The sequence below is a fragment of the Vanellus vanellus genome (genome assembly GCF_965231255.1).
Source record: "Vanellus vanellus genome assembly, chromosome: 2".
In the NCBI taxonomy this organism is placed as follows: domain Eukaryota; kingdom Metazoa; phylum Chordata; class Aves; order Charadriiformes; family Charadriidae; genus Vanellus; species Vanellus vanellus.
The window spans coordinates 158,146,539-158,174,397 of record NC_138906.1 but is presented as its reverse complement, the minus strand read 5'-3'; the positions used below and the strand labels follow the sequence as shown (position 1 = coordinate 158,174,397).

General features: G+C 40.7%; 1 protein-coding gene across 2 annotated transcripts in view; it reads right to left on the bottom strand.

Moving 5' to 3' along the window:
• Nucleotides 1-27,859, bottom strand: part of NSMCE2 (NSE2 (MMS21) homolog, SMC5-SMC6 complex SUMO ligase) — a 133,084-nt gene that overhangs the window by 68,996 nt on the left and 36,229 nt on the right. For both annotated transcript variants that reach the window (XM_082479667.1, XM_082479666.1), the window contains one exon: nucleotides 1,261-1,414. In XM_082479667.1, coding sequence (XP_082335793.1) covers nucleotides 1,261-1,414 — 154 coding nt within the window. The remainder of the gene's footprint in view (nucleotides 1-1,260; nucleotides 1,415-27,859) is intronic.

Here is a 27,859-nt window from a genome sequence, read left to right as displayed (position 1 = left end):
TGGTGGGGCAGTAATAATTTTATGGTTATGTAGGGAGTAAAAATTACCCTCTTTTGTGGTCTGCAACTTGGTATTTTCATTCTTAGAGTAGTGCCAAGAGCCTATTAAACTCAGAGATCAGTGCTAATACTTAAATCCAAAATCTTAAAAACTATAAAGATGGGAAACAAATGTACGAAGCCCTCAAGCTCTAATCCTGGGGAGTCTTGAGATATCAGATCTAAAATTCACCTTGTCAGGCATGTCCTCACACTTCATAAATCTCTATAGGGAAGTAATCCAAAGTCCAGTGAAGTCAGCGGGAAAATTCTTTCTGCTAGTTTCAGCGGGTTTTGGATAGGGCTCCAAAAAAACAAAACTCAAGGAGAGCTAATGGAGAGCATCCAGAATATCATTTTCAAATGGTATAAATCATTAATCTATGACTCCTGAAGTTCCTGAGATACCAGTTTATGTTGAAATCAAAATGTAGGGTGGGAGGGAATAGGTACAGGGGTCAAGGGACGGCAAGCAGAATAATATGATTTCAAAACATAATCATGACTGGGGAAGAACAGCACAAATAGTGTTAGAGCCCGTGAACTTTCACGGCAACAGTAATCAGAGTGATATTTTAATGGCTGCTGTATGTGCAGAACAATAGAAGCATACAATTTTGTTGTGTTGCATAAATGCTAGAACTGTTCACTCTCCAACTTTTCTGGTAATTCAAGCACAAATAACTTAAAATTTTAACACTTGATAAATCACGTGAATGAAGAAAAACTGATTTTAATAAGTTGCAGTGTTACTTGGTGCGTGCGTAGAAGCTGTAAACCTGAGAACACACAGAGTAAGCATTTTCCAACAATATAGTTCTACGATTAAAGCAAAGGTCTTCTTAGAGTTGCAACACATCCTAAGTTGTGAAACAGGAACAATTTGTTTAAGTGACAAATGAAAACAGCTTACCTAATCCGTTCAGAAGATCCTATCAATTCAGAAAAAAAATGAAAAAGCCCACCTTACAAAAAAAAGATGTGAAGCAAGATTTTCATGATATTGGTATTCAAACACGGCAGGAACTGTGTGAGTCTAAATATAACTACTGAGGTAATTACACTGCCTTCTTTTCTACACAGATACCAATTTAAATAAGTTTTTCAATAAGAATACTCACCTCAGTTTGAGCCATAATTGTCAGTTCTTTATTTTAGGGTGGTTAGTCACATTTTACCATTTAGCATACAAAGAATCTATATTTTTTAAAATAAGACTTACATTGTTTTCTCATCTCTTTAACTTGATCCTTAAAATATATATATTTTTCATTCTTTTGCAAATCTGAGTCTGTGTTCTTGCTCTCCAGTGCAGTAAACTTTTCGTTTACTAAATATTTTAGATCTGGTATATTTTCTGTTTTTTCTCGTTTTATCTGTAAACAATAAGAAATAGAATATTATTTATTACGACACATATTTTAATGCAATGCAAAAGAAGTCAAGCAAAAATTCATAAGCGTAATCTCAGTTTCCTTTAACTCCAGTTGGGTTTCCCGCTCTGAAACCATAACCTCCAGGTTGTTATTTATTTCAGCAAAAGTAACTATAAGATCTGGCATTGCAGTGTCATTTAACTCAGTTGCTGTATAGAGGGTGTTTCTCACACTAACAATAGGGAAAAGTGAACCTCTGCAGTCAAATTTACTTCCGTGAGTGGTAAAGGTCAACATGTTAACAGCAGCCAGCATGACAGTGAATGTGAATGAAACCAAAGAATACGACACTGTCCAAAAAGTGAGAAGATGACTGAAAAATAGAATTAACTTTTTAAAAGAGTTTTCTAAAAACCTCCACTCTCTCACCATTTTTGAACCAGCTTTACAAAAGCTTATAATCTGCATGCATGATTAGTGTGATAACAGCAGCAAAAGCAGTACAGATAGCTAACATAAAAGGAAACCACCTCAATTTATTTGTGCTGTGTGAACAAGAAGCATTACGCCGTACAGGCAGGCAAAAACACAGTTTCTTGAAAAGCATTTGCTTACAGTAATTGCATCTGGAATGATCTGAAGAATAAATGACTAGAAATAAAAGGGAAGTCATCACACAGGCAATATTAAGGTACTCCAAGAATGCAAAAAGCACTTTGGAAACCCCCCCCAAAAAAATAATTAGAGTTTTCCCTTCTGTTTCTCAAGCCAACATTAAATTCTAAGGAACTGTACATTTGACAGGTCTTCATAAGGACTTGTTTACAGGTGGTGGGGACTGTGCTATGCAACAGTGATCAGCAACAGCACAAACTCCGAGAGAAGAATTTTCTGAAACAGACAAAGGCTATTTCTATGCCAAACATAGGGCAAAACATGCCAATCTGAAAAAAAAAAAAAAGTACCATTTCTGCTGAGCCACTCTTCCCCTACAGCACACATTAAATTCTGCCCCTCAACAGACCACCATACTATTCATAGCAAAAGACAGAAAAAGAGGCTACTGAGAAAAAAATGGTCCCCTTAATCAAATCACATACAGGTTCCAGAGTTTACAGAGACCTTGGAAACCCTACAGAATATATTTTATTTCAGGAGCCAAAGAAATAATAAATGTTCATGGACTTTGCAGATATATAGAATGCTACATAGCCAAGAAAACTTTACTTTCCTTTTAATCAAAGAAAAGCAATCCATAGAACTATTATTCCTTCCAAAAGTAAGGCCAGTTTGGCACTTTTACGTTAGGTAGATGCGAGTTGTGGCAAGAGAAAAAAAAAAAATGAAAAAACCACTCATTGCCAGATGAGAGCATGCAGTTTTCAAAGGCACTCGGTGGAGAGAAAAGATCACCTACCACAACACTCAACAGCGAATGGGAAAGACTCGGGAATACTTTGGTACCAAAGGAGCCCAGTGACTATGAAAAACCAACAGCACGTCATCACGGATGCTCAGACTGCTGCATAAAGCCAAGCAGTACCGTACAGTCCTCATCCTATGAAACTCGACTAAAGGAGCGAAGGAAAACAGAACCGCCTGTGCCTGGGGCAATGGGGGCAATCGCACACACTCAAACGAATTGTCTGTGTCAGCATCACAGCGAACTGCTGCAAAAGAAGGCCCATCACAATCAAACCCGACGTTGTTCAGTACTCGGCTGGAGAAGAAACTTGGCCATCAGGTGTATGCAAGCAGAAGAAAGTAGTTAAGAAATCAAAATACATTTACAATCCAACGCATTAGAAAATAATGATTCGATTTGGACAACGTAGTGCAAACATACTCCTTTCCGCAACAACTCCACTAGGCTATTTTTAGACATTCTCTCTTTAACATAAAAATAACGTACAAATGCAGGACCACATTCACAAGCATAGCCCAAATAACAACCCTTCTCTAAGACCTGTCTTCATCATAAATGAGACCACTATGGCCAGATACTGTATAGAAGATCCAGCTGTGTATACCAAAAAAACGCAAGCGCTTCCAAGCTGCTGATACACAAAGAGTAATAGAAATTATGTGGACATTCATTACAGACATGCATCTGTAGCAAAGACAACATCAATAATCTTTTCCTCTCCACAGGGCCTATGTTACACACTGATATAGTTACATCAGGCTCTTTCTGACTTTTTCTTGCCTCATGGAAGATTTGAGTACAGAAATTCGCCAAAGTAGCATCTTCAGTTATACCCTCAGAGTGAAAGGTGAAGAGAAGGACACAGTCGATGTCAGCTCAAACAGTGGTGCTCTCAGCTCCGACTTCCAGAACTAAAGGACTCTACACATGTGAGCAGGAACTGTAACTTATACTGTTGTGTTAGCAAAAAGGACAGATGTTTGAGAAGCTGCATTATATGCACAGGAATAAGCTTTGCCCCTACCACTGTGGAGCTAAAAAATTTGCACGTAGACTGTACTGACCTCAAGAGAACCATTATACAAACCCCTCCCTTGGCTACGGAACTATCACGCAGCTTGCTGCCATATACCTAACAGAGTGAGAGCTAGCATGGTATTTGCTAAAAGCAACATGAACAATTCCACCAGTTTTCAAGAACAAAGTCTTTCACAATAGCAGTACATCAAGTTGTGCGGACAGCGCAGCAATGCAGTACATACGACATAGGCTCAGCCAACCATCTAATATAGAAACCTAAAGAGTCACAAGACAGATGCTCAAAGAATGCTCTTTCCTGTAGTTTAACTTCTTTCACGTTTACAATTTAAATTCAGTTTCTGTTCACCTCCAGATGATTGCTTTCATTAAAATGATTAGTAGAGACACCATTCCTGACCACGCTTAATACTGTACCATCACGTATGCTATTACTGAAATGCCAGGTAGACCTTCTGGAAGGTCAACGCATCACAGGTGAATAATAAGGCATGTCCACCCACTGTAATAACAAGTAAATACGTTTACTGTGCACAAGCAATTTCTGTTTGGTGCTGCATATCCTATTCCATGAAGAGGGTTGAGAATGGTCTATCCCGACATCATAAATGACAACAAATGAAAGAAAATGTGACATCAGTCCTAGTTCCTGACAGTGGGACAGGATTGCAACATCTTATACACTGCATCAGCACAACACCCTTACAGGTGCATCACAGTTCTCTTTAGCTCTCACCACCCGTTCCTACTCTACAGATCCATGATGGAGGCAGTGATGCTGAGATCAGCACAACAAAATGTGTGAGGCCAATACAGACATAGGATGTGGCTAAGGGACAGGGCAAACTTACCAATATTCAGGGCAACAAGTTGGGGTTATACTTCTTTTTGGTCTCAGCAGCACGTTAGATAAATGCTTACTGGCAAACCTGGAGCCACCGGCATGTTCTATTTGTCAGTAAAAGTTACTTCACATGGGAACCATGAAAGCCACGTTAAGCAAACAACTGTTCGTTCAGTAGCGCTGTCAGCCAAAACCAGCACGCGAAGTAACACCTTGCAGTCATTAGTCAATCCATTGAGAGTTACATTGATTTTGAAATGGGGTGGAGGCATACACACCCTACAAAGCATCCTGGAAATGACATATTACAATGCACTGGGAGTGTTCAGGACATATGGTGAAAAGGAGTATCAGTCACAACAGCTTGTTTACAGCAATAGAAAAAGCAAAAGCATCTGCTGTGACAGTCCCATAGCAGCAAAGAACCACATGGGTATTTGCATGGGAGGTCAGCGATAAGAAGGAGAACGGACACGTTATACATGATAATTAATGATACTCCCTACGTGATCGGCCAGCAGTGCTGATAGGAAAACACATTTAGAAACACTAAAAAATATATTGTTTAGAAAAAGGTAGCTGTGGTTTACCTATCGAAAGATACATTTGCTCATGGCAACACACCACCCCAGCTGGCCACAGCTGGTATGTGCAAAGAGGTTACTACGTTTGATGGGCAATGCTTATGAAACGAGCCGGTTCATGGCAGGCCTTTGACTTCTGCCAATACCTATCTGGTCTTTCACTGGTACCGTGTGTATTCTATGCACAAACTGTTAGACTGCCTCCAAAAATCAGGCTTTTTGAAAGGCCAGTTGCACAGCCAAAGATAACCGTAAACTCAGGGTATTCTAAGGGGCAGTCTGGGGAATTTTTATTTCGTCAATCCATTAGCATAACCACCAAATGGGAAATAAATTGTTCTGTTCCAGACCAATCCCAGAACCAGTGAGGTGAAAGGTACGATTGACTATAATTGGACCCACTTGCGGCATTAGTCTACATACAGTGAGGGATCAGTGTCTAAAAAGGCACTAATTAGCATAATTCTGCATGCAGCACTGCAGCATTCAGTAATTTGTCTTTCCCAGTATTACGTCCCAAAACACTTTACAAACATTAAAGAATTTAGCCTCCAACGCCCATTGTGACATATGTACCATCAACTGTTTTTTACAAATGGGGAGACTGTGGCATGAAGAGATGAGTAACTTGGCCGAAGGTTGCACAAGGCGACGGTGGCAGAACCAAGAATAAATAAATCCCAGTTCTGTGCTTTGAGCGCAAAGCCATCCTTTTACCTTCTCCTTTAGCTGAGGGAAAGTTCAAATTAACATGTGGATCTGGTTCACTTTCTGCCAAGAGGCCCGAAACAGCTTGTGGCCGCTTGGCAAACTTTGTGATAAAAAAGCTGCATTCAGTGTACCACAAAAATGCTCCACTGGACTTTGCATTGCAGTGGTTCAGCATGTGACACTCCACGGTTATTTTTTAGCCTTTTCGTTCTTCTCTCTATCGCACAGAAGTCCTTTAGCCGCATGTTTTTAATCCTGTCGCTGTTCCTAGGTACCCTTTCTCAGGGCTACTGTTTATGTCCCTTGGTTTTGGGGAGTTGCCAATGACATCCATTTTATTTCTCAGAAATTTCTTGCCACACCTGAACCACATTGAGGTTTCCTCAAACCAGTGATGTAATCTGCAAAAGAACCATCTTTCCAAAGAATTCAGAATTCTCACCTTAATCTTTCAAGCCACGCACTATTCGTTCCCTGTAATTTACTCCCTACAAAATACTGACTTCTAAAGTTTAATTTATGGATACTATTGGCACTTGGTATCTGTGAGGCCAAGAAACATTCCTGCTTGCTAATGACCTTTTTCATGACCAAGTCAGCTGACATGGCAGAATTTCTTCATTTTCCAGATTCTTTGTTGTTTCATTTATGAAAGGGAGGGTGATTAGTCACTCAGTGCTGAGAAGCTCAGAGGTATGTAGTTACCTAGATGTTTATATCCTTTTGGGACAACCCGAAAAAGGATACAGTGCCATCTCAAGCTAACTCTAAACTCGTAGTAATTTAGACTGTATTTACACTATGGTCATGTGCCTGTGCATATGCTTACGGAACACTGATAGCAGCTGCATCTTTTGAAGAAAAAATTAGTAACTTAGAGCTCCCATTGGGACAGAATTTCTTCTCTCTGTGAATTTGATATTGTATAGAAACACAGTCAAGATTTTTCAGACAGACAACTTCAGGTACTTCTGGACTGGGGGTGACCAGCCCAAGACATCCCACAAAGACCCAGTTTTCAGAACCTGGGTATCTCACACTTTCTGAATGGACATCTCTTTAAAATGTCTGACCCAGACACGGACATATCTAAAACTCCGTATTTCAGAGAACAAATGCCAAGAATTGGCTGGCTACAGCAATAAGTACGGACACTGTCAAAACGGCCTCTCTGAGCATCTCCATCAGATAAAAATAACGATTCTTCCTTTATTGTAATCTGCAATGCAACAAAATCAACCAAAAATGCATGTCACATTTCTTTCTTGTTTAACAATTCCGACGTCCTATTATTTCATACTTACCTCACTAAATAATTTATTATTACAAATATGCAGCCTTTCAACACACACATTTATTTTACCTCAGGGTTAAGTCAAAGTTTGCTGCGATTATTTATTGTAACCAATTTTTTTCACTGAGAGGGAAAATAACATGGGAGCTAAGTAAATTTGTGGGTTGAGTCACCCATACACTTTGTGAATCATGTGAGAACCAACTCAAAGTGAGTCACCACCGTAACTGGATCAGGCTGCAAAATTTCAGCTTAACCTAAACAGTCATTTATTATTCTTCAATGGCTGGATGCAAACCCTTAGCGAATATCAGATCATTTGTTGACGCACAAATAAAACACGGCTCTTGGAAACATCTGCAAGGGCAGTCAAAAAGGATATCATCGTTCAGCAGCAGGAGCTGCACGAGTTTGAACACGGCTCTGCTGCAGTCAGAATTGCCGAAGGGCGCACATCTGATTCGGGAGATTCAACACCTCCATACATCATGGCTGCAGGGCCGGGACTCCGGTTGAGCAACACCTTCGCAGACAATTGTGAAATGCCAAGAGAGGCATATTTATGAGGGCTGACCCATACTTATGACACATACTGCCTATTAAACCGGGCCAACACAACAGAAAATGACTGTCAGCACGTTTCAAATATCCCCAAACTCCGCCAGAGTAACAGTCTGAAGGTGAGGCAGGGTTGCCATGGCTCAAAAGCAGCATGTCAACACGGTGGTTGTAGCTAAGGTGTCCCTCATAATTAAACTGTTAGTACCTTCCACTGTTTCCGTCCCCGTTTTGAGGGCAGCTGGAGGTGTTTAACCTTTATAAAGAAAATAAGCACAGAGGGGCACACGCTGCTTCCACGCATACTGGGGTATATCCAAACCAACTCCTCACGAGTCGCGGCACATCAAATCCATTTTGGGAAGGCTAGAAATGGACTTTGGCCCACGATGTTGGCTCTCCTTCTCCCCTTTAGAAAGGAACCATATATACAGGGTGGGATTAAAGTAAATGAGCACCAGGGGAAGAAACAAAATTGTCTGGGCGCAAATGCAAAGTTTACAGCCTGAGCAGCATTTCTTGGTGTTCCCATCTGTTAGACGTTTCACCTCAGGTAAAATGTTTTATCTGCACGCGGTTTAACAGAAAAAAAAACAACCTGTTCTTTGTATTTTCCCCAGTTACCCACTATGGGAGAGACAAGACTGCAAACATATTTTGTTTCTCCCCAAGACCCCTTGTGCGCTGCTTTGCAAAGTGCAAAGGGGTAAAAAGAAGCAATGAAAGGGGATCCTATTGAAATACCAGTATTGAAATTACTTGCTACCAATAGTGTAAAACCGGCTCATAAAGATAGCAATAAATGTGAGCATTAAAGCTGAGGTTTTCCCAAGTGAAGAAAGTTAATGGATATTGAGCTTCTCAATCCCTTCAGCATTTCTGAAAGCCCAACTGCCTGTGGTTTGCAGTGAGGGTTGGTCTGAATTTTCTTAATGATTTCAACCAAACAGAAGTCTGTCTTCATCTTATTTCTCTGTAGTTTTTCAATATATGAAGTATGAATACGACAAAGCAAAAAAATCCACAGTATTTAGGAGACATCTAAAAAATAGTGTTCAAGACACAGTGGAGGAGCAAGTACATAAATTTACTAATCCTTTCTTCTCTATCTACATTAAAGTTCTGCCACAAATATAGTTTATATGCAAGCTAATTTTGGTGCACTAGAGATATACAGTATCTTGTTCTATGTAATTTTGCCTGAGCACTGATATATTATATATATTGCCTATAACAGCAGAAATAACTATTCTTATAGAAACGTTGCTTTGTTTTAACAGCATGTTAGAAACTGTGAGGCAGATGGTGCATCTGTTTTAGCAAGGTTGATTCAGCAAATGCATCAGGCTGTTGAACCAGTTTACCAAGCTGCTGATTAATTCACATATTTAGAAAATACATTAACATGGATATTAGAGCTCTTTTTTTTTTTTTTTTTTTTAATATCCCACTCAAACCGATGGGAATTTAGACACTGATTCCAGTGGGAGCAGAAGAAGACCCTAAGGTGATTTCAGATTAACAACCTGTTTACTCTTGTATGGCTGTGCTTGGTTGACCGAGATCACTAAACCCCATGTTTTCCATAGTGTGCAAATGAAGGGCTAAATCCTAAAACAAGTACAATTCAGTGTTATCTTCACCAGCACCTACAAAACGCTGTTGATTTATACCAGCTGTGAAGCTGATCCTTGTTTAAATATAAAGTGTGACTTATCCTTTGGAAACTGCTTACAGCATGTATTGTTAAAATCAGGCGATCTTCCACAGGGATGTTTTCCATATTCCTTGGGTATACCTCCAGTGAAAGTCAAGCAGACTTTTTCAATTTTTACTCCTCTCTTTTTTTTTCATCCATCTGATGAAATTCTTGTCCCCAAAAAGTTCTTCAGCACTGACAGCATTTCTTCTTCATACTCTCCAAAACAGCAATGTGAGTCATGTTGGCATTTTTCATTAAGACTAAATGTAACCTTTAAACTTTTGGGAAATGGCAATAAGATTTCTAAGTACAAACTCATGCTTTATTTGAATTGACATTAGTTGAAAAACATATATCCTGGCTGACACTTACAGCCTACACTCACCGAATTTATATATCTGTATTAATATATGGATCAAGAGGGCAATAATTCCATCGGGGTCAGCTCCACCTTTAACACAGAACACTGAATTCAGTGATGGAGCAGAGTTGTACTAACCAGAAAAAAAAAGAAGAGTGCAACTGCAGTATGCCTGCCAAATTTCCTTATAAGCAGGGAGGACCTACCTTCCACTGCAGTGGGTGCAAAACACCTCACCGGGCTGACAGTCCCAATCTGTGCCCTGTGGCAGAACTGCCTTTTACTTTGCACTTTACTGCAAATGCCTTAGAGACAAGTCTCTCCCTTGAGTCTTTCCACATATCACATTCTTCAATCATTATTAGTGATGTCTGCTTATCCAACTTCCTATTGGGACAGCCCTCAATAGAGTTATTAGCCACTAAATCCCAGGTCTTACTTCCATTCTTATCCTTCTTGATTTACCAGTTGTGGCTGACAGCTTGCACCTCTTCCCTTGTCTTGGCAAACACACCACGTGCTTTCCAAGTGATTATTTTCTGTTAGGTTGCACAGGACACTGGAATGCTAACATACCCTTCTTGCTCTATAGGTATCCCAGGATATCTCAGTTCCCCGGTTTTTATAGGCTCCCCGCAAGCATTGTATCATCTGACAGAGAAGGATATTTTCAACTGCAATTCTTTTCCTCCTTTTTGCTTATAGGTCCCATCTTTGTTATTAACACAGTTTCAGCAAAGCCTCAGAAACAGAACTGTATCAGAAAATTAGCACTGAAAGGGCCTTCCTACTATGCTAAATTAGGCTGCTTACATGTTCCTCTATAGCCCCCAGTTTTTGCAAAGACAAGACAACACACGCTGTGTACCAGCCTGGATTAATCTTGTCTACATTCCCCCCCTGCACATTCTTCCCACCAACTTTCCCAAATACTTGGAATCTTTCCACACCTTTCCTGTTATCTACCAGAGCATCAAGAGGCTGGTTCTTGCCAGTAGATAACTGATAATGCCAGTCCCTGTCACTCTACCTGTTTGATTTTCAAAACAAGTGCCTTCACACTTGCTCTCTGCTGTGGAAAAAGCTCCTCATAAACATTTGGGAATACATCTTTAAATCCTTCTTCAAAATCCTTGTTTAAAAACATCTTCCTTTATTATGATGCCCTCAAACCCCTTCACAACGGTCTGACTGTTTCTGTGCTAGGACAGCCGCGTGTCCTGCACAACTGAGCCCAAGTTCCTGATTCCAGAGCATCCCTTCCTACGCGGAGCCTCGCAGAACTGGACCCTGAGAAATTTGATGAAACCTGAAAAGCTTTTTTATTATAGGTCATGACACAGACTTCCACATCTCAGGTCAAAACCGACATGCTTTGTACTCTCCACATGAAAGGAAACGTAAAAAATTGTGAACAATATATAAATAAGCTGTAATTAAACACAATATTAGTAATAGTAGTATCTAACTGTAAGGTGGATACTGGATGCAATCTGACAGCTGACCATAAAATAGAAAACACATAAGAAGAGCTTTTAAAAATTCAGAGGTATTTGTTTTGCCTCTTGCAATTTATATGCCTTTTTAAAAATCTAAACATAAATTACCAAACCAGGTTTAAAATTATGACTAAAAATGAAATCATATTCTGACTCTGCAGCCAGTATAGATTCCTCCATTATACATAAGCCCTTGATTTTACATGTTGTTCGAACTAATTAAAATTCAACTTTAATTTAAAACAGTTTTTAAATATTCATAGTTAACAAAACAATTTGTGTAAATGAGACTGGTGTGTGACAGCAGTATTAACTTACTCACGTCTGAAAAATGTGACAGCAGGGTGAGAAGCAGGGTAAAAATAAGAGTTCACAGCTGCAGCTATAAGGCTGAAGGAGACAGTTCTACCTGAGAGTTTGTCAGCGTGGCGATAGGCAAAAAAGGAGCACGAAACAGAAAAATTCCTAAATGGGGGTACTCCTCACATATGCTGATTAAATACTGTTTGTAAAATCAAAATAAATTAAAAAGCCCAGTCTCAAATTTAAATATACTTTTCTTAACATCGCCTCGGCTGACAAGAAAAGGTTATGGAGTAGAAAGGTTTTCTCAACAAGAACTTACTCACACAGGAAGTCAAACTCGTATGACTTTGGCTGTAATACTGAAAAAACTCAGTATTTTTTTGATTATCAAAACCATTCCCGTTACGCTGTCTGACGAGCCCAGAAATGTGATGTTGTCCATGGCTACAAACTGTCACTTACTGTAAGAATTAAAAGCATAAAAAAGAAGTCATTGTCTTCTAAGCTTACACTCTATGCATGCAAGTATTTCCTTTCTGTTACTTTCAAACTCAACAGATACATTATTTTCTTGTTACTTAGTTTCTGCAACGCTATCAAATTTGTCTCTCCGAATTCTTTGAGGCTGTTAGCGCAAACCCTGTCCCCGCCAAGTGTCCTGATCACACCTCCCCTCCTCTGCCATTCGAACTTCTCCCTACATCTTCCTGAATTTACAGTCCTAGCTCTTACATTTAGTATTGGTTTTGAACTTGTCCTTCCTCTTTCTCATGTTACTTTGCTTTCCCTTTTTTAGCTTCTTTTGAGGCTCATCTCATCACCATTCATCACAATTTTTCAGTACCGCACTTCCCTTCTTATAACTCTATCAAACTCGCTTTGCCTTCATTTCTCTGACTCATTCACTGTATATCACATGCTAAACTGATTCCTCTCTTATTACTAGCCCTAATTATGGGATGCCTCCATTATTCCTTTTATATATTACATTCTCACCAAACACCAGCTCCTGAGTCACTGGCAAAGGATTTAGGGAGCAGACGGAGTGAGTGGCTGCCTCCCCTCCATGCATGGGTCATCGGTCTCGCAGGAACGGCAGGTTTCGCTGACCTCTTCGCGGGCTGTTGTATGCAGTACGTTGTCATGGTTTAGGCCAAACTGGCCACTGGGGACGTGGGACACCCCAGATGGGACCGACAGATGCTCCCCCCCCACCTCTCTTCAAAGAGAGAGGCAGAGGGGGGAAAAAAAGACTCATGAGTTTAGCAGGAACTAAACTACTTTAATGAACAAAATAAAAAGAAAACAATGAAATATATACAAAACCGAATCAAGCTCCCAGGATGACAATCACATCACCAGCTGATACTGGGGCAGTCCCAGACTGGACTCAGTGACGGATGGGAACTAGAGTCTGGATCTGCATTCAGGATCAGGATCAAAGGCAGATGAACAAAGAGAGTCCTCCTTCGACACCAGCCATTGAAAAGAGAGCTGACCCTTTGATCCCTCAGCTTTTATACTGAGCATGAGGCAGATGGGATGGAATACCCTGTTGGTCAGTTTTGGGTCACCTGTCCTGTCCGCTCCTCCCTGCAGGTGGGACCCCACTACGCTTTTCCTCTTCCGACCCTCCAGTGGGGCAAATAACAGAGCTGGTTGGCCTTGAGGGTTACAGCAATAAGTATAAGCAGGAGCCTCTCCGCTCTTGATGCCTGGGCATCAGCTAGAAACAATTGGTCTTATCACTCTGAGAGAGCAAACAGTGTCTGCACAATATGCAGTTAATTCCAGTAGTTAGAAGAGGCCCAGCTAACAAGTAAAGTTAGAATTGGACCTGGTTTACTTCAAACCGGGACATTCATGCTCTCCCAACTGCACCCACTGGTACCTCGGAATATTTTGTCCCGAGAGCGCGACTGCTGCGCACTTTCCTCAACTGTCAGTGACCTCCTTAAGTCACCCCACTACAAAGTGAAAATACACCCTCCAAATTGGAACAATATAACTCACCAGAAGTAACTAAACCTTATAATTGCATCTCACGCTTCAACAGGGATCTTCTCTATGAGTAAATGTCACAGCAAAATGTTTAATTGTGACCTGACACTACTCTGTAGTTATTTACAATCAGATGAAATTTCAGCCCCTTCTCAGCCGATCACTTGCTATTTTGGGCAGTTCCTGTAGATTAACTTGACATTTCAAACTATTATCAGTCCCCATCACGATTGCTCCTCTTTGTTTTTGCCTTCTGCCATGCAATATACAGTCACATGATAATATTTCTTGCTTCATGAGTTTCTCTTCTCCACCAACCTCACCAGCATGATCTCTTGTCCAAGGGACTTCACTTTGGACAGTAGATACAGCTCATCCCTACGAAATATAGAGCAGTAGATATCTGCCCTTGTTTCTCAAGTTTATGATGGACTCCTGCAACAAGCAATGAGGAATCTCATCTTGTTATATAAAATATTACATGCAAAAGAACCCAAGAACAGGACAAACAACTCCCTGAGGAAGTTATGGATTACAATCAGTAAACACATGGATCATTAACTGGTCAACCATTTCATTGTTCACATGACAGAGAGAATGAGACATGCCTGCTGCAAATCTGGGCAACAAAACTGGAAAAAAAAAGAACACCCAACTCACTGGCAGAAGAAAAAACCTCTTCTGCAGAGTCACTAACTCAAAATGGAATAATTAAAACTCCCACTTCAGAAGCAAGCGCTTTGAAGTGGAACTGCAGATCTCTATTTGCATATTAGGAACGCTTGTGTCGATTTCCATGCTCCATCTGGGCAAGAGATTGCGGATGAGGTTGACGAGGCTCTGAATTAGGACAAATCGAATGGATGCGGACTCGTGAAATCCTATAGAGATAATTATGAGTCTCTCAAGATGATGTAATTAGTATATTAGCATGGTTTTCTCCTTTAGCAATAAATACATTTTAACAATATGTAACATCTTTATGTCTGCTCTTTAATACGGCAGCCCTGCTAAAAGTCCTTTGCACCCCTCTGTCTGGTCTCTCTGTTTGGTCTGTGGCACCATTGCTACTTCGCGGCAGACAACTAGAGGCACAAAAAGACTAAGTCATAGCAAAGATGCAAATTGCAGCACTTTAGATTTAGACATCCTGCTACCTAATGCAATCCCCTCCCTAAATTAAGACTTTTTATAAAACGGATGGAGAAAGCTAAGTGTCAAAACCCAGAAATGACAAAAGCCAGCTATCTAAGCAAAGACTGTCTAAGTGTCCTATTCCTCTAATGGCAGTGGGTGCCTCCGCCACAAACCCTTTCCTTGAGTCAGTTGCTTAAGCCAGGCAAATCCTTCCTCATAAGCAATGGTGAGAGAAATCCACATACTATCAGATTTAATATCTCAGTGGTTGAAACAGTCATCAGTAAGGTGAGTGACCCGTTTTCAAATCTCTGCTCATCCCATATTAGCTGTCCTAGCCCATAGGCTATTGGGTATTCAGGGGTAAGACATCTCCATCTCTCCTGTTTGAAGTTGTTCCACTTTGTATAACTAATTAAAAGATAATTGGAGCAAGTACTTGAACCTGACTCTCCCACATCCCAGGTTATTGCCTAACCATTCAGCTGTGGATTCAGTCTCTCACTTTGTTTCTGCAAGGTTCTTAAATCATGTAGGTACTTTTGAAAATCCTATTCTCTGTATTTTACATATAAATATTCACAGAGCAGAAAGTCACATTCATTTCAGAATAACCACTACAAATATCTCCCATTCTTCTCATATATAGTACCAGCTCCCCTGCTCAATGGTGAAAGCGAGGCGTTTTGTTTGGGGTTTTGTTTGTTTGGGGGGGGCGTGGTGTGGTGTGTCTTTTTCAAGCCCTTTGTCACAATACAACCCATTTGTGCAAGTACAAAACCAACATTTTCTGTGGTTCTTAGTTTCGATTCCTTGTTTGGAGAAGGCAACGAGAAGCCTCAAACAGTATTCATAGACAGCAGAATAAAGGGATATTGGTCATTCACAATGGTTGATGATCGTTCTTTGAATTCTAAAAATACGGTATGGGCTTCAGAAAGCACATGATGTGATGAACAGCTCTCTGCCCTAAAGAGCTCGCAAAGTAAATGATGGACCTGGCACACAAGCAAAGACGCAATATAAACCACACATCGGGAGAAACACAGATTACAAATCCAGGGTAATGAAGCACAAGTGAAAGCTTGTAAGGTATTTCAAAATAAGGGCAGCCTGGTATAACAGGCATTTGTTCAAGGACTATAAGGGCATCGTGAGCTGATAAAAGAAAGATAGCAGACTAGGGAAGAAGTAGTTCAAGAGTAGTACACATGACAAAGTAATTCAAGGAAGGCTGTTCAACTGGTCTACACAAGCAATAAACATTTACGTTTATTTTACAGTTATCCCAGTATAAAACTTGCAGATCCTTTTATTTAATTTCACCTGACATATCCTATATGAGAATTTAACAAAATAAAACAAAATAAAACAAAATAAAACAAAACAAAACCCCACCAAAAAAAAAAAAAAAAACAACACAAGAAAAGCAAGAAAACCTCACTCATCCCGGAGCAAGAATGCAGGGAACACTGATATAACTATTTTAGTTCTGTCACTGGCAAAACTTTTCCCATAAACAAAGCCTTAGTTTCAAAATGTGAAGTAACTACAGTCTGAGAAGAGATGAGGGAAAAGTTTAGAAATCTTGGGTGAACAGTGGCTTAGGAAAAATTAAGAGTCCAACAACAGTATTGTGAAATGTTAAACGCAACAACATTACACAGCAAGCAGGGGAATGTCTGATTAAAAAAAAAAAAAAAAACAACAAAATTTTGGCTGTGCGAAACCACACTGGCTCATTTACGGTTTCCAGAAATGTTTTTGTGATAGAGGGTTCTGTTAGTCTTCATCTTACAGGAGTTCTTCCCCATAGCAGAGGCTCGTGGTGACATAATACAAGCACAAACCAACCCTCAGAACAAAAGGTTAAAGTCTTTTACAATCTTTAATTTCTGTAGAGATTTAAACATTTAAATATGTCACTACAAAGCAAAATGACTCAGTATAGATGTAATTCAGATATACCAAAATGCATTAGTCATTCAATAAAACAGGCACTGAGGATTTACTAAAAATACTTTACAGAAATAAATAACAACATGTATTTATTTTACTTAATGGTTGTTGTGGAAAACACATAAAACCAAATCTTGCATAAATCTTGCTCCTTAATTTGCCTACCCCGAAACTAGGACTGCTAGTCCCAGTCCTAAAGCAGCATGGCTAACTCACATTCAGTTTCCGAGCCTTGTTTTGAACAGCAGTGCAAGAGGAAGCAGTGTGTGATGTGATCACAAGGCAAGGAAACGGGGCAGGGAACTAATTAACGAAGCTGCAGCGTGAGGAGCTCCCTGCCAGGTGGGAGTCTCACTAGGGACAGAGTTAACTTGCATCAGTTTCCTACTCATCTAGAGATGAGATGGTGTTCCTTAGGGAACACCAGCACGAAGGAGCCCTGCCATCAGGACACAAACCCAGAAGACAAGCAGTTAATATGGCAGTTGGACTGCAGGGAGTGTGATGAAATCCCAGAGGTGCCACCAACAGAAGCTGCTCCCAGAAGGTGGTAACACGGGACAGGCCACCGGTACAGCCTTTCTGGTCCTTTGGCAACCTCAGCCTCCGTGGAAGCGCTGAGGGTACATTCTGCCATCCAGGGCTTGGACTGCTCAGGCGCCCGGTACTCCTCCCTGGGGCAGGGTGCCGGGGAGGTGCGTTCTGATCAAGTCACTGCTGGGAGCAGTGAGGAGCTGCCAAGAGAGGTCAGTGGGCTCCACCGCACCGGGGGTGCTGCACGGGATACCTGTAGGATCTCTGAAGAAATCTCTCCAAGAGACAAGATTAAGCCCCACTGGAGTAAGAAGAAAGGTGTGACTGAAGGACCAGGAAGAGGACACAAACTTGCAGAGGGTGGGAGCTGGAAGCCTGTGAGTTCAGGTAACAGGAATAAAGCTCTGTTTGCTCATCCACCTGTGCCAAGCTAACAGGCTGTTTTGGGAGAAAATTCTCAGTGAGTATCTCACGTTTTTGGATTAGTACCAGTACTAAAGAAAGCGTCGGTGTTAGTGGCTGATGATGCTCCCCTATGTGAAACAGAAGAATCCACCCCTATTATCCAGGTGGGTCTGTTGCTTGCCCAGAATCTAGATCACTGACATTGCGGAGAAATCGCCAAGACTCACCCAGCCTTCCAAATTCTACCTCTTGCTGCTAACCCTTGTGAGACAGAAGTAACACAGCCAAGGGAAACTTTGAGCAGCTCAAATGGAACGGAGAGCTCAGAGCAAACATGAGAAAGCAGAAATCCCAGCGGTGCTCTCTTCAATCCTGCTAGCCAAGGGAGAGGCCTGGCTAGCAGATGTAACCAGCACACTGACGCCTGGTTGTACAGCTGCTGCCACCAGCAAGACTTTGGTTTCTTTGATTACGATGCCTCATTCGATGAAGAAAGACTGCTATGAAGATATGGAAGCCACCTGACAAAAAGAAAAACATCTCTGTGAAGACACTTAGCAATCCAGTGAGGATGGCTTTAAACTAAATTCACTGAGGAATGGGTACTTAGGCCCAGAGGTAAGGAGGAGAAAGTATGTGCTAGAAAAGGCCACAAGGGAAAGTTACACATTTCCACTTGGAGGGAGGGCATGCAAAGCCTTACCTCAGGTGTCTGGATAGTAATGCACAGAGCTTGGCCAACAAACAAGAAGAACTGGAATTCTGTGCACAGTCGGAGGGTTCTGATGTGATCAGCATCACTAAGATTAAATGGGATGGCATCCGTGACCAGAACAGTGTTGTGAAGGCTGTTCAAGGAGAACAAGCAATGAAGAAGAAGGGCAGCTGCACTTTCTTACAAAGCACCTCCTTCTCCATGCAGAGGACCAGTGTGAAACCAGAGACGTATCTGACATGAATCTTCTGGTCAAAAGCAAAGGCAAAAGCAACATTGGACACACAGCAGTGAGGGCCTGTTACACACCACCCGCCCAAGGCAATGAAGTGGAAAGGCTGTCTACAAACAACTACCAAAAACTACCCGATTACCGGCCCTGGTCCTCATTAGGGATTTCAACCATGTGGGCACTGTGGCATCATGCAAGCAATCCAGGATATTCCTAGACTGTATTGGTGATAACTTTTTAAGGCAAATGCTACAGACCAAACAAAGGTAATACTCTATGTGACCTCTGTGCACGAACAGGGAAGAATAAGTGGCAAATGTGGTCACAGATAGTAGCTTGGGAGCAGTGACCACAACCTGATTGCATTCCGGATCCAAAAGAAGACTGGGAAGGTAAGCAGAAGAAGTAGGACTCGGGATTTTATCCAAGTGGACTTTGGGTTATTCAGGAAATGTCTCAGCAAAATCTCCCGGGAAGTTGATGCAAAAGATGCCTAGGATAGCTGGTAAATCTTTATAAAAAACTTATTGACAGCTCAGGAATAAATAATCCTGTTGTACAAGAAGACTGGAAATTTCAGTAGAAGACCCACTTGACTAAGCAAGGAGCTGCTTAATGAACTGTAATGCAAAAAGACAGGAAACAAGACCAGGCAACAAAAAAGGAGTACAAAAGCACTACTTTGGCACTTGGGAACAAAATTGGGAAAAACAAGGCACATTTAGTATTAAGACAAATGAAAGGTATAAAGAGCAGCAAGAGAAAATTGTATAAGTTCAGAGGAAATGTGGGGATGTCACTGAATGGTGGAGACAACGTGGTGGTTGTTAAGATGGAAAAGGCTGAAGTACTCAATACATTGTTGCCTCAATCTTCACAAGCAAAGATTACTCCTAGATTTCATAGAATCATAGAATTGTCTAGGTTGGAAGAGACCCTTGGGATCATCGAGTCCAACCATCTACCCTACTCTACAAAGTTCTCCCCTACACCATATCCCCCAACACCACATCTAAACGTCTCTTAAACACATCCAGGGATGGTGACTCAACCACCTCCCTGGGCAGTCTATTCCAATGCCCAACCACTCTTTCTGTGAAAAATTCTTTCCTAATGTTCAGTCTAAACCTACCCTGTTGGAGCTTGAAGCCATTCCCTCTTGGGAGGGATACACCCTCTAACCTATTCCTTCTGAAACCATCCTGATACACCTGGAAACTCCAGGCCAGTTAGCCTCACCTCAGCCCCTGGAAAGATTACATACCACATCCTTTTGGAATCCACCTCCAAACATGCAGGGAACAAAAAGGTAATCAGCAACAATCAGCATGGACTTACAAAGGGCAGTTCATGCTTGATCAAACCGATTGCTTTATGTGATGAAATGACCTGAAACGCAGATGTGGGGAGAGTGGTGGATATAATCAAATGGTCAGCTGGGCTGAGGGTAACACAGTAAGCATTAGTTTGATATGCAATTGGTAGCCAGTATCAAGCAGTATTATAGTGGTGGACAGTAGGATTGAAAATGTTCCGTATCCTCACCAACGATCTGGATGATGACACACAATGCACTCTCAGCAATCTTCTAGACAATACTAACCTAGTGGCATTTGACACATCAAACCGTAGGGCTTTAATCAAGAAGGATCTTGACAAAATTCAGGACCAGGTCAGCAGAAATGTCAAATTCAACAAGAAAAGCTCTGCAGCTTTCCTAGGGACAGAGTAACCCCATGCACCATCGCATGCCAGGAACTGACTGGTTTTATAGCAGCTCTGCTGAAAAGGACAGGGAGGTTATGGTAGATGCCAAGTGAAATGTGAGGAAACATCCTCACTGATAATAAGGCAAATTGGATACTGACTACATTAGGAGCAGTGGGGGCAGCAAGACAAAGGAAATAACTCTCGCCTATACAAAGCATTGATTAGGTCGTAGCTGAAATATTGCATCCAGTATCAGACTCCCCAGTTCAAGAGGTATGTGGAGAACCTGGAGTCTGGGGAGGGGCCATGGGCTCATGACTGACAGAAGTTGAAGCAGCAGGGCTTTTTTCAGTCTGATAAACAGAAGGCTAAGAGAGGCAAACACCACTTGAAGAAGAGTTACAAAACCAGCAGAGCCAAGCTTTCCTCAAGTAAACGAAAGCGCATGTAAAATCAAGATGCTTTCCAACAGTGATATCAACTTAGTGCTTTCTTTTTTAAAAAATAAGACATGCTTTGTTGTCTCTTATTCAATATCTCCTGTAATAAGCAGCCCATAGTCACAATTTAGTTCACCATATATACAATCCCAATTGGACCACCTTTCTAGTTTATAACACAGTTGATGTGGATATAAAAGGCATTTTTTTGTTCACAGATCCAGGAACCTCAAGGACTGATCTTAAAACTTTCAGATTCTGATCTATTAAAATAAGTAAAAAAACTACACTGTACGTTACCTAACCATTCAGGAAAACATTTCATCCCATTTGGTGTGGTTGAGATCAGAGCAGGTACTTAAGTTGGAATTTCATCAAATTTATAAGGTGTCCCAACAGATACTCACCCAGAGCTGTAGTCCACCTCCTCCCATCAATATTACAAGCAAGATTTGTTATTTAGAACAAGTTACTCAGTTTTTCTTGGGCATTAAGGGAGAAAATTGGCTGCAAGACAAGGATCTAGCTGAAGATTCCTCCCTTCTTTGGTCCAAGTGGGTGTAGCTCTGCTAACTTCAAGCAGGATTTTATCTGCTGGTACCTAATTATTAAATGGTTTGTGTGGTTTTATATGATACCGATTTGAAGTGAGCTTTGAGATTAAGAATTTTTCAATTATGTAACAATGCCCAAAGCAGGAGCTCTTAATTTACTTATGTTTTAAATCATCAAATATAAGAGTAAGAACACAGAGATAAATTATTAGATACCCTGAAGGCTTTCCAAATATTAAAATTATGGAGGCAAAAGGTAGTTTTTAGATAGAATTATGTTCCAAAATAGGTTTGAAAGAGTGTACATGTTATTTGTCTAAAGCTACATAGTCAACACAAACTTCAGGATGCAGTAGTGCTTGTGGACTCTGTAAATATAACAAGTGCACCAAATAGAAAGATCTTCCCTTGTTTCCCACCATATACTTTCCCTACTTCTAGCAACTTGCAGTTTAGGGTTTTCCCAAGACAGTGACTGTATTTGAATCTTTACATCTAATAGCTGTCAATGAGTTCTTCTTCCATTTGTCTAGCAGCTTTTTGAATCTATTAATGCTTCTGGTCTCCTGTGGCAATTAATTCCACAATTTAAATATTCACTGTGTAAAAAGTTACTTCCTGTTGTTGGTTTAAAACCTGCTGCTGTATAATTTTATTAAATGGTTCTTTGTTTTTATGTGACACATTGTGAACAAGCACTTCTGTTCCATCCATGACTGTACACAGCATTATAGTCACCTCTTATCTGAATTAACTGGCAGTTTCTCCTTGAACAGAAGTAAAGCCACACCTGTCATCCTCTATAGGTGCTTTTTGCTTTAGATGGATTTTTTCCTTACCATAAAACACTGTCCTTCTATTAAAAATTTAACTGGCAAGTAAGTACTGAAAAGAAGTAGTATAAGGAGGGACTAACACAAGGAGTTTGGGTTTGAGTTTTGTGGGGTTTTGAAATGGCTAAGTGTAACCTCACCTTGAGCTGTAACACACTTAACAACTATAGTTATCTATGCTGCGCATATAAACCTGGTTGATGGGATTTGTCTGTATATATGTTTATAAGCCTGACTGATGAAGGAGGCCAGACATATGCAAACCTAACTGGTAGATTAAGGAGGATGACTAGCTATACCCAGGCCTAATTAGCTCATAGAGGGTTAGCAGAGACATACGTCATTACAATTGATGGGGCAGCTCTGTGCAAATCAGATTCTCTTAAGGCACTGTTCACCAGGATCTCCACTGTTGTGTCAAATTTTGTCTGCCAAGAGATATAATGCACTGCTGTGGATGGGAGAAAAACCAACGCTTCTGTAAGTCTTCTCCAAGTGCATGCCACCAACTAACAAGAGCCAAGTCTGGTTTTGGTCAAAAGAAGACAAGAAAGGGATTATAAATAAGGGGAAGCAAGGGGAGAGGAAGAGGAGCTGCCCACCAAACTGAATATAACCAACGCGACTTGGGGAAGAAGAGGTAGTGATGAGGGCTGTGGCTCCAGTAGTTAGTGGAATTTAGCAGACAGCAGTAGGGGGAGGTGGGGTTGTTTTGCGGGGAGTAAGGGTGTACAGTGGGGTTGTTAACAGCAAAGTCCAGAAACGCCCTGTTTCAATAGGCGGTTTTACTGAACTGGCACAGACTGGCTCTAGTGCAGCCCAGCCTTTGCCTGTATCCCTTGATCACCTCCAACTAAGCATAAAAATATCCGTGGAGAAACATTTCATCTACAGCCCACACTTCATCATTACAACAATTATCACACACCACAAAACCACACCCCGTAAGTTTTCCCTACTAGAGCTGCCGTCTTCTCAGCAACCCTTATAAACTCACCATTGCATCCAAGCCCTCCCTACCCCGTCCTCTCCCCACACGACAGACTGCTGGGGCAAAAATAGCATCCTAACAGCTTTGAACGGAGGATAAGTATCTACTTGAAAAAAACACTGTGGATCGTTCACACAGAAGCAGTGGCAATGCAGTAAGGCATAAACATCTGAAGAGCCAGAAGAGTTAAGAGTATCACTGAGCTTTGCATTTCTCTGTTTTTGTGGAATTTATCAGGCGTAGCATGTGTGAGTACATGTTAACGTGGGAACTTTACAAGGAAGTTTTGAGTGTATCTGATGTACACACTTATTTTCTTAAGTCTTTTAAAATATTTTTCATTCACTTTCAGAATAACACACAAGTCTAAGGATAAAAGAAGTACTTCATCTGGTTAAATCAGCTTACTCAGGCCATGCACTTAGCTCAGTTAAATAAGATGAGAGCCCAGAAATTAGTCCAACTTGCCAACCCTTATTATCAAGCATAGTGTTTGTAACTCACAGTAGGTTATCAACAATGGGGCCGTGTTTGGGAGATACCGTGACATCTGGTATTGATTTCTGGCAGGATTTAGGTCTTTTTTTGAAACCTCTACCTCAAGCTGGAAAGATAATGAAATGGAGACGTACTATTAAGCAGATTTTTGTTTTATTTTAGTAGGCATTAAAATAAGCTTAGTTACATACTGCAGCAAATCACAAACACAAAGAAGTCATGCTGCTTCTTTTAAATCAAAGCACTACCTCCCATCAACAGAAGCGATGTGAAAGGTGAGAAAGACAATTTGACATTTGCAGAACAGGTTGAGTGCATGGCTTAAAAATCATGAGAAACCCATTATATAAATTAATGAAATAAACATCAAAAAGCTACTCTTAAGCTCCCAACATCAAAAAATAAAATGAAGAAATGCTCCACAAACCTTCAGTTCTTTCCATTTTAACAAAGGCACTCAACATGCAGTTCTGTAAAAGTTAAAACTTCCATAGCAATCCATATTATGAAGTCAAAGAATCCGGTACATTCTAAACTACATGTAACGTCGCATGCACACCCCTGCTTACGCCCAATATTGGAAAGCTCATCGAGATAAAGTCCCAAATAATATAATTTATGAGGAAGCTAGGAATGAGAGTAGCAACTTCTACTAACTCCTTCTTAACAGAAATTCTTTACCAAAAATAAATTCTTGGTAGTAGCAGCCACAAAAAAAAGTGTGATCTAGTTAATGCTGTAAGCACCATTTTATCTGTGATTCATTATAAAGCTGCTAAGTATTTTGCAGAGGGATAATAGGTGTAATTGAATATTTTTATTGATAAGGTCAGTTGAAAAACATACTAGGAGAAAGAGTAAATGCTTTTAAATGAGTGACCTAACATTTAAACTTTTTAGGGAGGCATATTAAAATACCCAACTTACACATATAATCTCTGGAAACAATTACAGTAATTAAAACAACACTGAACATTTGGAGAGAGACATTTTATGGAAGGCATTCCAGAACTGTCTCCCCAAAGACACTGATCAACTTGGGTATGTTCAATTAACAGGAGAAATTAATTTCAATTCAAAACCCCTGCTGCTGAGAATCATCCAGCCTTTAGCACTCCCCCCCGCCCCCCCGCCCCAACATTTAAATCCTTGGACTGTCAGCAGGAGCTTTCTAGATGCAATGGTTAATTTGAAAGACTACTTTCACTACTGATCAACTGAAACTACAACTGCAGTGTTTCCAGTAATAAGTTTCATCGACAAAAAAAATAATACTCTGTGATTTGAGATGAAGACGGCCTTTTAATTTGCACTGGCTATCTACCTCAACACCTACCAATTTCATTACATTTCATAATTTTATCTTCTTCCTCTAGGCTAAGCTAAACCAGACAGAGTTAACTCATGTAGACTCTGAAATGCAGACATTGCCTAGAAAAGCGGGGATCCAAACCACAGAGCCTTTCAGTTGCTCTCTGTTGTGACCTTCTGAAATTCCAGAAACAGTTCAGACTGCCAATTACAGACTTTAGCATTAAAATTAAATGTTTAAAAAAATGAATTCAAATTGTTTTGAAATCTTCAGGTAGAAAAAAAAAAATCTCTTTACAGACAGAGATATGGGATGCTGTCCACATGACTAAGATCGTGGTTGAACTAGATAGTAAATTCAGTTTCAGTATGTCTAGTACAAGATCAAAACCACCACAGCTGCATGACGCACTGATTAAGTGCAACCCACTCTGCCAATTCTAATTTTGCACAGAGTTATGCTCCATCAGGTAGCGTCTGTCCTTCTGCAACCGGCATACAGCCAGTATAAACATGATATCATGTGATCTGGCTTATTTGATGAGAATGTGTTACCAGGTGATTTGGTACTACACAAAAGTGATATTAATGAACACGGGAGCACAGCCCAAGGCACAGAGCAAAACAATTTGTCAAGGTCAACCACAGAGGCTGCTAGTAGACCTGAAAATAGTATCCAGTCCTCCTTAGTCCCAGGCTAGTTTGCTACCTACTGGGCAGCACTGCTGCCCTACATAACAAACACAGTTTTCAAATTTCGTTGGGGTTCTGAGGATTTCTTTGGCACATTTGTACTAAGTACTACCCCTACTGCCACCCTGTCTACGGAGTTCTCAGTTCCATGTGACGGTCCCAGGTCCAAAACATTTTTTTTCCCCCAAATCCTCACTCTGCTAACCAGCTGTGGCCCCTGCTGCCCCAGCTCCAGCCACACAAGCCAAGGGCCATTTCAGCAACTGCGCTGTTGACACTGCAAATATTTAGGAAAATGTTTAGCTTGACAAATGTAAGTAACTGCAGTGAGGTCAAATAAACCTCTGTTTGTGTGCAAGGGTTTCCAGGGTTTAGTCTCCAAAAAGCAGGACACCTTTTTATGCTTGCTATGAGACACTCAGACACACTACTGAGGACGTGCTATATAATCCACATAAAATCAAACACAACTACTACTTCTTTATACACTGCTCACTAAAAAAATATTTTTATTGCAGCTCATCAAATGTGGACTCTAACATATTATTGTAGTGAACGATATACATAGCTTACTAATTCTGGGAAAATAAAAAAGCGGCTTCCATCAAATGCTTAGCCCAACACATACAGAGACAGACAGAAAAAAGTAAAGTAAATATTAGGAAGTAAATATTAGAAATGTGTCGAAATGCATCCTTGTCCCAGTTTCTGCAGGAAATGGAGTACATGCCTACAACTGTGCAATATTGTTTGAATTACTGTTTGGAGATAGTCGTAGGACAGGGCAAGCATTACACTATTGATTATAAATTATATCAAAGAAATTGCGCTGAAGAAACTTTTAAATCTTAAAGAACTCTATAGCTAGTAAATGCCAGAATTAAGGTTGCCTATAAAAGTTTTATAACAGTTTTATTAAGCCCGATGGCATTATACATATGCAGAGGCATAACTACAGAGCCACGTATTATTTTCCTCTATTCTGCCTGAGTCATTATAAGGATTTGATCCAATGTCCCTATTTTGCTTATTCTGTAAGATGAATTGTAAGTCTGAAGGCTTCATTAGTAGATAGCAAGGAAACAAGCAGTAAAGAGCAATTCCAGGTAGCATTCAAGGTATTAAAATAATGGCCAAGGAGACACCCATTGTTAACAAAACCTTGAAAGACGAAGCAAGCTCTCCAGAAATCTATTGAATGTTTGTTGGTGAGAAGACACTGCACGAGTACAATGTCTTTCACCGGGGACTTAACTTGTTGCTGCTGATAGTGCACTTCAATACACTATAAGTGAACTTCAAGACAGATTCACTAGCTTCTACAAATATAGAGTCAGAATAAATGCAGTGAAAGACTACAAGAGCTCTTTTATTTTTCCTACCAGACCAAGAAAAGACAGACCCTTCTCACTAAACCCATTTTCATGGTAGCAGACTTCAAAAACACTTTCCTGAGCTGTTTCTGTGCAGCAGAGGACTTTTTTGATGAAAAAGAAGGTCTGGATGTTCATTGCAAGCATACAAGATTTCAGAATCAAGAAACAGTGATGCACTGCACATATCAGAGAAAATGCTCTCAGCTCAGCTGGAACAGTAAAGGTCACGGTTCCAGATATGGATATTATCAGTGGATTTTGCCCTAAAACATGCTGTCATGACAGTGCAGCAAGAAGAAAAAGAAGAGCAAAGTGCTCATTAAGAAAGCAGCAGCACCAAACAAGGCTGTTTGTTCCATGAAACTAGGAAGTTCCATGCAAAAACTGTTTCACTGTTAGTGAAACTTTCACAGTGCCAGTCACTGGCAGACAGTCCTGAATCAACTCAAAGATATGAATCCCGTGGGATTCATAGTCTTCCTATTACTTAGCCCTACAGAAAACTGACAATCTGAATTTGAAGCACAGCCCTGTCTCTAACAGGTGGCAGAGGTCACAGATGACGCTGTCAGTGCCTGCCGCACAGACTGGACTTGGTCATCCCATCAGTTCTGCTGCCATAGCTGTGCCACCCAGGAGGATGGCAACTGGGTGGAATCACATCCCCTGGTTTACCTTGCTGTTCCTTCAAAACCCACGCTGCAGGTAGAGCTACCACTACAGAAAGTGTTTT